Source organism: Cyrtonyx montezumae, unplaced genomic scaffold, assembly GCF_038088225.1.
Source record: "Cyrtonyx montezumae isolate F1298 unplaced genomic scaffold, pur_monq_1.0 scaffold_25, whole genome shotgun sequence".
Classification (NCBI taxonomy): domain Eukaryota; kingdom Metazoa; phylum Chordata; class Aves; order Galliformes; family Odontophoridae; genus Cyrtonyx; species Cyrtonyx montezumae.
This window is the reverse complement of record NW_027071992.1, coordinates 5,790,801-5,806,004: the sequence shown is the minus strand read 5'-3', so window position 1 is coordinate 5,806,004 and position 15,204 is coordinate 5,790,801. Positions and strand designations below refer to the sequence as shown.

Below are 15,204 nucleotides of genomic sequence, written 5' to 3'. Positions count from 1 at the left end.
CAAGAGCTTGCATGCCACACTCTGCACCAGAGGGGATGATGCACTGCCACTGTCACCACTGCTGAAACACAGCACCCACTGCCTTGCTGTGTTCCACTGTTTGGGCTCCAAAAATGCTCAGCAAGTGTCAGCTAATGCCAGTGGGTGCCTTTTTTTTTCCAGATGGAGGGATTCCGTGACACACCTTTGCTTCATATGCATTCCCACTTCAAGACACCATTCTGTCAGAGTGCCCCACTGCTGCCATCTGTCACACAGCAAAAAATTTTAATGGGATGGCAAGTTTCAGCCTCTACTGCCATACCACCACCATCTGCCTCCCAGAAAATAGAGGCATTACTTTCAGAGCAGCCATTGTATTCTCAATTATGCAAACGATCTCCACTCCCAGAAATCACTCTGTTCAAGGGAAGGCTTATGAAAACCACTTTAAGAGCATTAAGAATGTCATCTCCGCTGTATTTTTTCTTCAGGACCAGAGCTGCCATTTACCAAGCTGTACTTGAAAAAATATATATATTTATTCATTTAGAGCAGAGATTGCCTGGCCAGTATTTAATTACAATACCCTTCTTTTTCTTTTTCCCCCTTACTGCTATCACAGTGTATTGCTCCTCTAAAAATCCCTACCCTCCTAGCTCCTTATAAGTGACACTTAATTTTCTTGGGATAAGCTTTCTCTGCAACTGGAGTCAGTGGCAAAGTTTCATGAAAATTGAGACTGAATGCCTTTCTAGAAAACTGCAAAACACCTCTCTGGATTAGACTTCATGAACATTTGAGTGACTCATCTCATAAACCCCCACATTTATTTTTTATTATCTACCTGTAACACAGTACAATGAAGTAAAATACTGCAATCTAATTATCCTGGCAACTGCTTTCTCTTTAGATGTCACAGCTATGATATGTAAGTGGGGGAAAAAAAAATTAAAAACTTGCAAAAGGAAATAAAATACCGTAACTAGGCAGAATCAACACATGCTTTATTTCCATTGCATATAAAAATTTCATATGAAGGTATTGATGTACAGTACTATCCCATAGGCTGTAAGAGAGGCTAAGAAACCAGTGAAAGAATTGTCATGTGCAATGTTCACACAAGTTGCCACTCTCAAGACATCCCCAAATTGATAACAAAAAGTTGTTCAGGATTTTTGTTGTTATAGTGTCCCTTTTGATATTATTTAAAACAAAAGCAATCCATTTCCTTTGGGCCAGGGCTGCTAAAATCTACAGTTTGTGTCAAAAAGGAGGCTCTGTTTTCCTTTGAAAAAGAATCTCTCCTTTTAACGAAAGGTCGCATGCTACAGGGGCTGGGCATCACTGGAATGAGGAGAGGTATTCACCGTGCTCTGGCAAATTCATTGCTATCAGTCCTACGCAGTTTGGAGCAACGTGATACTCAAACAGCAAGAGATGCTCAGAGTCCAACCTGCAAACCTAATACTAGTGTTATTAAAAGATCTAGAGGTCTATCATTCTCCTATAGACCTAGTGCATTATGCTATACACACCTGTACAAAGCCGTACATACATCTATACAAAATAAAAGCTTTGGCTGCTTATAACACTAATATTAGTGTTGGAAAGCATTTCCACCATTGAAGCTATCTTTTTGTCCTACTTCATTGTTTCTGCTTATATAGTGGTAATTTGTGCTACTAAATAAAGAGTATTAGATGACTGCTAAAAAAACAAGTGTATGAGTTATCCCCATTTAGTTCCATTTGTTTCACTTGCAAATATGCATTAAAATCAAATGCTTATTAGAGATGCTTTCCATAGCTCGTTCAGCACAATTCAGTACTGAAATACAGCATCAGTGTTTTTTTAGTAGCAAGTAATGGCTGCAATAATCCCTGATGATAGCCTGTAAAAAGATAATCAGAGAGGCAATACAATTATATTGCCAGAAGTCTGGAAAAGCTTCAACTTCCAGCATGTTCATGAATGAAAGCTCTCTGTAGTATCATGCAAACTAGCTCGTACAAGTAACCACATCAGCTAGCAACGAAAAATATGGTAGATATGCCCAGCCCTATCCCCAAAGCTACCTTACTTTCAAATGCAGCAAAACAGAAGAAAATATTGTTTGAAGTTAAGGCACAGCCCTGGGACCAAAGACCTGCAGCTTTTTTTTTTTATTATTATTTTTTAAATTTTATTGATATATCTTTATGTATTTTATACTTTTCTTGAATCTTCCATAAACAAGCTCTACGGTGATACAGAATATTTTACAGGAGAAAAAAAAAATGTACAAGGAGTATGTATACACAATTATCATTCTCTCACCAAGAGTTTCCAAATATAGCAACACCACCCAGGCAAGGATGATGTTATAATAAGAACTGATAATTTACAATTAACATTACAGTATATACATTACAATAAATACACGGTTGTAAACAGAGACAAACAAGACTGTATTACAGGTAAGGTCATTTGGTGAGAAAAATGCATGGCACAAATAAAATAAATAATGCATTTTAAAATAATTGTCAAAGCTTTCTGTAAAATCCTTTTCATTCAAGTTTTTTAAACTTCTGAATGCTGTTTGTTCTACCTATATCCTTTCATCATAATTTTTAACAGTGACACAAAACAAAAATTCAAACACAGCATTACTGTGTACAGTAACTTGCAAGCTAAAGCGTACTGTTATAAGCAATGTGAATTTTCTTTTTCCCCTTCAGAACTCAATAGCCAACTCATTGCATTTTCTTATGGCAAAAACATTTAGAACACATAAAGCCACTTGTAAATTGTACTGTTTTAAAGCGGTGCACAACGCTAAAACACACTTTGGCAAAAGAGGAGAAAAAAAAAAGATTGTACAGTACATTATATCCCCATCTCTAAGAAATGATATCATTTTCTATTATATGATTGTCCATATGTATGGGTGTATATCTCACAATATGATGTTATTCTCTTCATTTACTTTCAATTTGTGCAGATATGAAACCTTTTCAGGTTCCCACTGGTTATTTTGGAATTTATATTGCTTTTCCATTATAAAAGTTCCAGGCACTCTTGGGGATTGAGAGGACTTTTAGGTGGGTCATGTTCAGGAAGAAATGATGAAGAACAAAAAAAGTCAAAACCTGAAAAAAAATGTGAGTTCTCCTCATTTTCTTTCCTCATAAGTTCATAAGTTCATAAGTTCATAAGGTTGGAAAGGACCTATAAGATCATCTAGTCCAACCATCCTCCTATCACTATCTCTACCCAACTACTACTTCAACATCATCTGTGCTAAAGCCCTATAAGGGCTAAAGGTAGAGAAAACTTTGACCTGGATAATGGAGAATGCAAAATACATTTAAAAGCTGAATTATTAGCCAATATTTTTTAAACAAGATCTTATTCTAAGTGTCAGACACTTAAAAAACAAACAAACAAACAAACAAAAAACCCTGTGTTTTTATCTGCAATCTTCCTTCAAAATGAATCTAAATGAGAAATAATTGCTGATAAGATTTTCTTTTGTTAAGAAATCATCTTGATGCTGCGGTGATCTGCTCCTTCTCTAGGCAACTCTTTCCCTAGTTAAAACTACAATGTGAATGAAGTGCAAAGCAATGCAGATGGAATTATTTTGCTTCATGTGACCAAATGGGACAGGAAAATGACAAACATGAGCTCCAAGCTCCACTTAACTTTCCAAGTAACAAAAGCTTTCAGTACCAATCTAACTTGAAAGTAGGATTCCCTCAGCACAAGCCCTATAGGTAACATAAATATCTGAGATTATATTAATGTAGAGTAAACTACCCCTCTTCTCATAATGCATTGCTCATTTACTTAGAAGTATTAACACAAAAGAGGGATCGGGCTCTTCTGACAACAAAAACATGGAAACAGTAATGCTAATCATGATCACTATGTTGTATGTATGTCAGAGATTAGCAAATGGTTTGACTAGATAGCTGACAGAAAAAAAAATATATGAACAGAGTCAATATTGGAAACATTACAGTAATGCTTCCTTTGCCAAAATAAATATTCCGAACACTGTGTTAGTCTGTGCTGATTTAGCAGTCTACAGTTCCCAAGCAAAAAATTATCTAAAAAACTGTGTTTCAGAGAGACAGAAGAGCAGTCTTCATATTGAAAAGACAATTAATTGTCTTTCTTACTGGCACTAGTCCTGCATATCTTCATCTTAATGGTCTAGCTGGTATCAATGGGACCAGTTTTGGTAGTAAGACAGAACTGACAGGATCAGGCCACTTTGAGGACAACAGCAAAACTTAACTTCTTCTAATATGTTTGGGAACATTATAATAAAAACAACAATAAAAAATGTCATCATACTGAATGAGTTTTAGGTAGCATGAAGGATATTCATGGAACTCAATATATAAAATAACAGACTTTTACAGCTTAACATTATCATGAAATTCTAAGGTGCAAAATAAGAGCAAAAAAATAAAAAATAAAAAATAAAAAAAACAACAAAAACCACAAACAAACAAACAAAAACCCTAGAAGTATTATCCAGTGCAGCACAGATCTGTACTGAAAACTTGCAAGTTACTCTTTGGAAAAAAAAAAGTGATGAAATCTGAAAGTGTTCTTCTTTAAATACAATACCTCAGTACATTTAATAATAAAAGTAAGCTCTACAAAAGATCACTTTTATATATTATACAAAATGCAGAGTTTAGTGCAACCCACCATGTCACACTTCTTTCAGTCACTTATCAGGAAGACTTGAAATTAGAAAATTATGCAATTTCCACAGCTCATCTTCCTATCGGTAACAGATTCATCTTATACAGATACATGTTGTGTCCCATCGTTTATGTGCACTTGTTTTCCAGCAGGAACCTCAGTTTATTTTCTGTCTGTTTCCTCTAATGAACATTATCAAATGCTTAGCTTGTGAAGTAAAATAAAATTGAAAACTACCAAAGCATACCAGCATTCAGTTGGCAGGTGGTACTCCTGTGAAAACATTTGCTTTATTTAATCAAATCTGCAAAACAGAGAGCTTATTAAAACGTAGTTTATCGACGTTCTCTCCCCTGCTTTCTGATGTAATGGAGGTGAAGATTCTGGTTACAATATTCCTGAGTGCCAAACTGAGTCACCAAGGTCAGTTTTGATCAACAAACATCCTGGCTGATGACAGTGAGTTGTGATCATGGTGATAGCATACAACATACACTTTAGAAACCATTACCTAATTAAAAAAAAAAAAATGAAGAGAGAGAAAGAGGAAGAAAAAGGAAGAGGGCAAGAAAGAGAGAGGCTATGTCCTCATTGTTACGTGTCAGGAGAATGTTCTACTACACATGGTTCTGTCTGGTTCTCCTCCTCTTCTACTTCTTCCCCTACTTGCTCATCAAGAGGAATTTCAGTAGATTCTGAATCCTGGGTGCAAAGGGTCTTCGAGTCACTGCAGCTGGTGTCTTCTTCTACTTGACTTCCACTGTCCTTTTCAGTGTCTGACTCACCGTCTTCCTCCAGTGTTAGTTCAAACTGGAATTTTTCAGTTTGGCCCTGTCTACCCTCTTCCTGGTCATCAGGTGCAGGAGAGGGACTTTGAGGGATTGTGCTCTGGTACCATTCTCGATTGTCCTCCAGTGTATCTAAGATATCCTGGGCATCCGGGTGAACAAGATCTGCCCACGTCTCCCACAGAGGATGAACAATGTAGTCAATAAAACCCACCTGTTTCAAATAATACAAAATTAGGATGAGATTTTGTTCACAAAGAAATCAAAAAATATGCATAAGTCACAGTCATTTAAACGATTTACTGCACAGAAGCTTTGGATATTTATGTAGTCAAAAATAAACAGTGTATAATTTCTGAGAAAGGTAACTCGAGTCAAAGAAACTAGACACACTGCTTTTAAGGTGTCTGAAAGTAACCCATGCTGCTCTATGCAGAGAACAGGATCTTTTAGAATTTCAGATGCTTCATTCAGGATACCGGATATGGACTTGGAAAGGATTTGTTTTCAAATTAACTGTTCTTTGCAAACAATTCCACTGCATCTAGCAAGCCAAACAGCTGTTTTATATTCAATTCTGCTTTTGAAAGAAACCCTAAATGAGCAGCTATAAAATAATCTTTACTGAAGCCAATGCTCCATTGCAGATCATGACAGCGATGGAATTCCTTCAGTAAGCACACTGCTCACTGTTTTCACAGTAAGAGCCTCAACTCCCCTCTCTTGCTACACAGGAGCCGAATTACTTAACTGTGCGGAAAAAAAAACACAAAACCAAAACCAAAAAACATAGATTCAGAAATATATAAAAGCACCGGCTATGCTTTTATCAAGAAAAAGATACCAAATCAATTACCTGTGATTTTTCTACAGATGCATTGTGCTTATCACACATGGGACTTATCTCCATTCCTCTCTCTCTTTCCCGATCTCCTTGGCGGAAGAATTCTTCCATTATTCTGTCTGTCCACTGGCGGTAGAGATGGAGTGGCTTGGTTGGATTGCTGAGATCTGCACAGTGTACCATATTCTGAAGAACCTAAAATAGATGGAACACCTGCTGTGTTACTGCACTACAGAAAAAATAGTTTCTTTTCTATTTACACATTTTGCAGACGTGAAGAAAAATCATGAAAATACACGTAGTGCAAGATTTATTCGGAACAGCAAAAGCTTAGTATTTGGGTGTTTTCACACTTGTTGTTAATAGCTATGAATTACCTCACTTCTGCTGCTTCTGCCTATGTAAAAGAAAGAAAACACTTCAGAGGAAGACCAATGAGATGCTGATAATGTGAACGGTAGAGCAGAACCAAAACAAGTCCAGAAGTACTTTACCGCTTTATCACTCTCCAAAGAATCACTCAGTATGTAATGGAATATGTACATGTTAGAAAGCCATAAAGAGAGACTGAGTCATAAAATGTGTGAAAATGGACAGCTGGTCTAAGCCATGCTGGGGACTTGGCAGGCAAAAGTTATTATTAACAGAAGTTAATACAAATGACTATTTGAAGATCAGTTCTCTTACCTGAATCCTATCTGAATAGTTGTCAAGAAGAAGGACACCAGAACTTGTCACTTTTTTGGTTTCAACCATAGTTTTTAAATCAGCCAAAAGATTCATATGCTTAGACATATCCGTAGCAAGGACCTTGAAAGGAACAATAAACAAGAAAGAAAGAATAAACAAGTATTAGGAAAATTATTCTGTTGACTTCAAAAAAAAAAAAAAAAAAGACCTTTGGATACAGCAACAAACTATTCTCAGGGAAAAAATGTAACTTCTGAATCTGAATTATGCTTCAGAAGCCTGAGACCTATGCGTCATTAATGTCCAAATGTTTTTCATTGTTTTAAGAATGACAAAATAATTGGAGAAAGATTTGGTCAGCCTAAGTTCATCAACTATGTAGGAAAATTTCTAACTGTGATGTTGAAATAGTAGACTTCAGAATCAGCATGAAAACAGCCTGATCCAGGTCTGATCCAGGTCTGTGTACCTTCTAGAAAGGTGCAGACAGTAATTCACTACTTATGTTGGACAATACAAAATAAAACTTCAGATTTTTATTTCATTGATTATGGGTCTAACAACATGTAATTTATCATAAAATGATACTCTGTTTTACCATTTAATTTACTGGCGCTAAGGAAAAGGGACTCTAAAGCAGAACTCACAATGTCAATGACCATTTTCCTCAATGATTGCCTCTGTTTTTTGGTCAAATTCTGGAAAATGTCACAATTTTCTTCTTGTAGCAGCTTGAAGCCCACAGCTAAGTGATGATTCTCCAGAACTGATGAGTCATTGTACATCAAAGCAAGTTCAGAATCTGCAATAAGAGTCATAGGGCAGAATGTTACTAGAATTTTTATTTCCATTAAATCTCTTATGATTTTTCAAACTCATTACATTCCTAACAAGATTTACAGATGAGCTTTCAGTAATAGACGTCCTGTAGTTCCCTCAGGATCAAATGTTCCAGATTTAACTGAACATCTTAACAAATCAAGGTAAAGTATGCTGAAAAAAAAAAAATCCAGCTTTGCAGTTAAGTATGCTGGAATGATGTCAGAAAACAATACCAGGAAGATATTTTTCAGAATACTTTTTCATATATGTATGAAATCATATGGAAAATATTATAGAAAAACATGCAAACTAAAACACATTCTAATGTTATCTCTTCTCGTCCTGTCCTTGTTGCCACCATGCCCACTAAAATTCAGTTATTTAAGTGAAGTTGCATCTACCAGCCACTCAGATCTGGGAATACCTTGGCTTCCAATGTACTTCTGCAGTTATCTAAGGCACTCAGATAAGTAGACCAGGGGTCATTAGTCTACAAGAACAGGTCGTCTGCAGAGGACTCTCAGGACAGTCATACATTTCTATGTAGTCTGAAAATGCAAGCAGTGGCCTTGTCTACTGTCTACTGTCTCATACTTGCATATGATTAGCTCCTGATGCCAAAATACTGCTATGTGTAGCAGAAGTGTTGCAGTCAGTCACTTCACGTGGTTGTAGGAATAAATGGAGCTCATACTCCTTCTTAGCAATGCCTGTACTGAGGCACACACATACAGGCTGAACAGTCAGATAAGACAAATAAAGGCAGTTCAGACAATTTTCTACACAGATTTAGATTTCACACAAGGACACCACACAGCTAGCTTGCATTTGTTTTAAGAGACAGTACAAAAATGAATCTACCATCAAAGAGACATACTTTTTATATAGTCTCACTTGTGAAGTGCTGACATTAATTTCTATTTATTACAGTTGTTCCATCTGAAACCTAACCATATGCAAAGTCTATTCTAAACCTTGTATTTATCTTCCTTTATCACAGCTTCGTTTTAAAATTCCTCTGGCTCAATGGGGTGCCTATAAAAGCCCTGCTCTTCAGATTTCATTAGTTTCATTATGTATTCTCCTGCTGTCTTCCTCACTTGTCCTGAACCTATTGATTTTGTAAATTGGGAAAATCTTCCTCTACCTTTCCTTATCTTGATGCGTAATAGCAAAAGGAAAAAGAAAGCACATTTGTCAAATTGTATCTCTTTCACAGAATATTTATAGAGCTCACCTACTTGTCACTTTTCTTACAAAGAAGACAGGTAGTGGTTTATTTTCCTTTCAAACAGCATACTGAAAAACTACTCCAACTGCAAAGCATTCGACATCACTGAACTATTTCGGAAAGAGTGGAATTACAGACTGAGCTAAAATGATCTCAACTGTCTAATGGAAGTGAAAATGGAAGAAAGTTCACCCTTGGTAACCTCTGTAGCACACTGTAAGTTTCAATACTATTTGTCCAAAAGGACAAGCTTACAGTGGTCAAATAGGCATCTACCCTGACACTAACCATATTTTAATAGTGTTTCTGAGGGATCATATTTTTGGACAGCTTTGTGAACAGACTTTAAATTTTGAAAAAGGGAATTAATACTTAGGAACATTACATATAAATAATTGTAAATAATTATGTGAAATTAGGAAATAAGTACATCCTTTAGGTAACTGAAGATCTATTACGCTTCTTTGAATGTATTTCTACAATTCTTAGTGAAATGCTAATACTTCATAATTTTCATTGGATAGCCTAGAACTAAGAGGCAGAAAATGACCTGAAGGTTAGGAAAATCTCGGATTTGAGAAATTTTATATGTGTATAATCCATATGGGTCACTGATTCTTAAGATCTCACTGAAACTGTCAGTTAGTATATACCTAAAAGAAACCCAAATTAGATGGTCTTCGTCCTCCTCCATTCCTATGTTTTTTTCTTCACACATGTAGCAACTCAAGTAATAAAAACTTTGTTTCTTTTGAGCTTGGCAACAGTAGTTCCAGCTGCTGACACTACTTGATTTGCACAAAAGTCTTCTCTATCAAAAGCTGAACTGAAGACGTTTCTTCTAAGCTGATAAATCAGAAATGCTTCTAATTCAGCTGAATTTCAAGCATCAAGCCTAAAGGTGAGTTTTATGTGGCAATTCTGGTCCCTCCATCTAGCCATTTCTGCTGCTTATCTAAACAACTCAGTGCTTTCCATATAGCGCCTGAAAGCCACCAATATATCCTGATATTCCATTTCTATTAGAAAAACAAACAAACATTATTTACACAAGGCAATTCTTAAGAATTTGGACATCACACAGTTTCATGTGCAACACTCCATCTACTACATTTCTGCACTGCACTGCTGAGCTGCACTTGTTACCAACACAGAGACTGCCCTCCGCCTCGTAGATTAGTCACCAAATTGAATTTTACTACAGGGTAGCCCTCAGGCCATTAAGGCAAATTAAATTAAATGCAGGCTAGACTGGAGGTCTTATCTGAACGTACAGCAGCAGTGAGTCAGAACAGGATCTCCCTTCTTCAAACTATACTGTTGATATGGGGTCATACTATTTTAGTACCAGAGGAACAGATTCACCCACATGCCTAAATGACAGTGCCTATGAATGTGCAAACCCTAGCTTTTTCTTCTTACATGCTTGGATTTTTAGTATTGTTTCAAATTTTGTAATTCTTGGTCAGTAAAAGGAGAAGACAAAGGATGTCAAAAGAAATAATATTTTAAAATGGAACTTGCACTGACAGACAGTGTAGTACTCACACTGTAATCAAAGCAAATTACACTGAGGCAAGAAGCCATTCGGTAAATATGCCACTGCTGTACTCAATGAGAATCACACTGCTTTTCAAGCAGAAGATAAAAGAGAGGAAGTGGTTCACTCCATGCTGCACAGAACAGCCACGATGAACGCAGAACAAGCACAGTGGGTTTCAAATTTGGAGATGACATTACGGTATATAATTACATTATTTTCCTTTTCTCCATACATGGAGCACAATCTCGACAGAAAAACAAAAACAAAAAAACAGAGATTTGCTACGGTCTGCAGGGGTAGGCTGACAAAATTCAGACCAAGACCCATGACTATCCTGAGATGAGAAAATATGTGCAGCAGTCCGGAAGAGGCAAAGATGGGTCTGTTGATCTGTTCTCCAAAAATAAACTTATCTTCTATATTTCTTAAAACATGTGTGGCTATCCTTAGTCATACTATTTGATTCCAACATTAAAACATTAACTGAAACGGTGCCAGAATTATACTTCATGTCTTATTAATTCTTGCTAGTGGGTACTGTGTGTTTCATTATTTCTAAAATGACAGATAATACAAAATAATATCCAGTTTTTAAATACATAAACCTACTCATTTAATGAGGGTAAGTACAGATGCAAACAGACAAGGAATGAATTGTGTACTTTTCAGATGCTACATGCAGATTTTGCAGCAAATCCATGAGAAAACCACTGAACATCAAACTTACTCGTGTTGATAAGAAACTGGTTTGAAACTCCAGGATGATCTACATCATGTATCGCACTGGCAAAAATTGCAGCAAGAATCTCCAAATCAGTGAACACTGCCTAGAAAACCGTGAAAGAGAAACAACGATCATTAATAAATGAAACACTGTAATGAAAATTGAAACGTAAACTGAAATGAAAAACTACTTTTTTTCAGGAAAAAAAACCAAACAAACTCAACTTTGAATCTAGATGTGACTGAACAAGTGGAACACATTTGAAATGCATCAGGAATTTCAAAATATTTTACATTTTGGTTACTGTAACCTTTTGTAAATCGTCAGTAACATAGAATTCCATAAATATTTCAAGGCTGGACAAAGTAAAACTATCCTTACTTCATACTGACAGCTTTACTAAATTCAGTAACGGAAGTGCTTTTCAGTTTCAGTCTGTAAATAAATTCATGTTTATGAGGTCATTAATTACAGATTTAGATTTGACTTATAATAGAAATTCAAGTTAAGAATTCCAGGCTACATTACACAAAAAAACACGTAGTCCTGCATTTGAAGAAAGAACATCTCCCTGATGTTAGAAGAAATAGTGACAGACTAGAAGGTATATTACTTAGCATCTACTGATTTTTATTCTGTGTGAGATTATTAGGAAGGTAAAAAGTGAGAACTGCAAGAGACCCATTATGCCACTGAGCCCACTTTCCTGCTGTCACAAGCTTCCAAATTATATAATGGCTTTCATAACTGATCAACAACACTGAAATACGTAGGTCAGCAATGGTATAGGGCAGATATTGTTATTTTACTTCCCAAAACTTCTGAGAGCAGGGCCATCAAAAACAGCTGATTAATAAAAAAGAGAAGAATTAAAAGAGCATTGTACAATCAGTTCAGCTGTTTGGTAAAGTCAGAGCGATTTAAGAACACAGCCTCATGTTCCTTCGGAGCTGATGAAAATCTTTTTCAAGAGAACTCTTGAGACTTTGAGGATCTCTGCCAACTGTGTTAAGGTCCAGTGACAACCCTCCCATTAAGAGGAAAGAAAAGCAAAGGTATTCAGTAATGTGAAAGGCTGACTAATGAAAAGGAGTCAAAACGCAGCCCATCATGGAAATGCTTGCTTTACCTGCCTTCAGTTGCATATGTCAAAGCTTGATATAATAAGGGTTGAACTGTGCTTCACAATGGGAAAGCAGTTTCTATCTATGTTTAGTTTTCTTTCACCTTAGATATTTATATACTTTCACAAAAGAGTTTATCAGAAAAGATTATATGAAATACTAATTTTTGTTCAACTTTGAAATACTTAATAAAAAAAATTAGATAATCCAGTGAAAATTTAGCACTTGTTCCACTCAGCCCAAAAAATAAACACAGAAATAGCCTTCCAGAACCAATACAGGCATTCACAAATTAAAAAAAATAGAACAACAAATGGCTTTACTGAGTTAAACCCATTTTACCCTTATCTTTTCTAAGCCATTTCACTGTAGTTACTGGGAGTCCCAGAAGTGAAATAATGATGGAAGAGGATAATAGTGTCAATAAGATAATAGAGTTAATAATGAGACAGTAGAAACAAGCTATGTATCATGTTACAATGAAAAATCCACAAGAATCAGATCATGATTTTAAGAAAAATGTGCTATCTTCTGCACAATATTTGCAAGTAAATAAACCTTGATCCTTACAAAGTATCTTTAAGAGTGTAATTTATGTCAATGTTTCTTTCAGAAAACAAACAAACAAACAAAAACCTTGCAGAAACGAAAATCTTTTTCATTTAGTTGCAAAAAGCCTTAGTATGTCCTTTTCTCTCATATCTGTCTCATTCCCACCACAGCGTAGTTTACCTCTAATGCTGGGGTTGACAGCAGCACATGGGTTGACTGAACAACATCTGCAGCATGTATGTTATTGTGATATGCTACATCTGCATGGTAGTGGTCTTCTAGGGTCATCAGGTAAGTAATTAAAGTATCCACTGGAATTTTAAATGTTTTTAACAGATCTCTTTCCTAGAAAGCAAACAGAGGAACAATTCAGATTACAAAGGCCAGCAAAATTGCTGAGATAAGCACCAGACAAGGCTGCTCCTACTTGCCTGAAAAACAGTGTGCATGATGACTGTCAAAGGTCTGTTTCCAGACAGCTCTGCGACTCTGAAAACCTGAAGGCCCCATTTGTTCACATCTTCTAGTTCCTAGAACAGAATTGAGCAACAGTAATGCTGAAATCTTAACACACAGAATTCCAACATTTTTCAGTTGAAACAGTAACAAACGTCAGACTCGTGAAAATGCAAGGATAGCTGTCTGGCAGAGCCACTGCAAATATTATATGCTAAGCTCTGCAAGGAGGAAGTTGTTCCTAGCAACCTTGTAATATCTGCATTTGCAGCTACCATCTTTCCTGATTTTAACCCACAAGGCAGGAAGGAGTGCCATTTTTAAGTGGAATGCTACCGAAGAAGAAAGGTACAGTATCTTCAAAAAACTGACGTGCTTTCCTTCTCACTGCCCACTAGGTCCAAGGAAGAGAAGAACTATAGAGATGCTGCAGTTATGCTGCCATCTCGCTGGACCTCAGCAACAGTCTGATGGTTGATATGAAGTGGGAGAAACCCTGGGAACATAAGGATAGGCATATTTCCAAAAGCAAACATCTAAAATTGAATGAATAATCACCAGTTTTAGATTATTGCCAAACAGCTACTGATGCAAAATCACAGGACGTGTCCCTGAAAACAGATGTGCATGAAAGGATAAAGCAAATGACAGCACCTGCAACAATAGCTCTAATGCAAAAACATTTTTGAAAATCACATGGCTGATGCATATTTTCATTCCTCTGACTGTATACAAGTTCACTCTTCATTCCTCAGTTATCGTTTAGGAATATGAAGCATTATTATTGCATCCACAACCACTAATTTACATCCCATCTCCAGGCAGCTAACATTCCTGCTGTAATTCTGTTCATGTGGAAATCAACCCTCTGGGCCAGATTCTGATTTCACTTGTTACTTTTCTGCTTCAGTGGATTTACACTGTGTATTAAGTGAGATCAGCCTGAACTGAAAGTCTCAGTCATAAGCAAAGGATGGAATAAGTTCTCCATTTTCAGTTCAATGGCTTAATTCAAATATTTAAATATTCTCTACCTTTGCAAGAACATCTTCTTGGTCTGTTTTAACTCCAAACCTGGGAATACTGGAATTGGTTAAACTGGAGCTGTGCATCAGTTTTTTGACTCCACTGATCTGAGACATCGGTCTCTTCTTTTTCTCTTTCTCTTTTTGTGTCGGAGAAGGGATTTCAACTTCATGTTGTTTATCTTCAAAAGAATGAAGAAAAATATTTTTAAAATGAATTAAAAATATTCTTGTCCACTTCACTCTTAAGTTTCATATTACGTATATCATAATTCTTAAAAGAACTTATACTTGTCACTGTAGATTTTACAACAATTACTTCACACTGAGAGCAGTAAAAACATGAAATAAGATAAATAAAGATCTGATCTTCAGTAAAGCAGAACTCTGTATCACAAATGACATCATCATTTCTGAACTGTTTTCCAATATGACTTGTGACAGTCCAGTTCCCACTTTTCCTGTACCCCTAGCACTATGGGCAGAGTTAATTATTTCATTTAAAAAGGGCTACTATAGGTGAGCAGAGACTATTCTCATTTGGCAAGAAAATTTAAAATTTCTTCTTTTCTGGAAAAAAAAAGAAGAAAATATCCCCCAAAATTAAGACCCTATTTTACAAATCACTTGTGAGATGTCACTGTGCTAAGGCCTTGTACAACACAGAAAGGCTTTTTCTGGAAGAGCCATATCAACAAATGTTTTGCATGGGAAAGCAGCTC

General features: G+C 36.2%; 1 protein-coding gene across 5 annotated transcripts in view; it reads right to left on the bottom strand.

Annotated features, from left to right (window-relative positions):
• Positions 1 to 4,480: 4,480 nt before the first annotated feature.
• PDE4D (phosphodiesterase 4D) overlaps positions 4,481 to 15,204 on the bottom strand; it is a 563,993-nt gene continuing 553,269 nt past the window's right edge. For all 5 annotated transcript variants that reach the window (XM_065739842.1, XM_065739845.1, XM_065739843.1 and 2 more), the window contains 8 exons: positions 14,492 to 14,664; positions 13,433 to 13,531; positions 13,182 to 13,346; positions 11,329 to 11,428; positions 7,653 to 7,807; positions 7,003 to 7,125; positions 6,328 to 6,510; positions 4,481 to 5,685 (listed from right to left, as the gene is read on the bottom strand). In XM_065739842.1, coding sequence (XP_065595914.1) covers positions 5,278 to 5,685; positions 6,328 to 6,510; positions 7,003 to 7,125; positions 7,653 to 7,807; positions 11,329 to 11,428; positions 13,182 to 13,346; positions 13,433 to 13,531; positions 14,492 to 14,664 — 1,406 coding nt within the window. In that variant the 3' untranslated portion in view covers positions 4,481 to 5,277. The remainder of the gene's footprint in view (positions 5,686 to 6,327; positions 6,511 to 7,002; positions 7,126 to 7,652; positions 7,808 to 11,328; positions 11,429 to 13,181; positions 13,347 to 13,432; positions 13,532 to 14,491; positions 14,665 to 15,204) is intronic.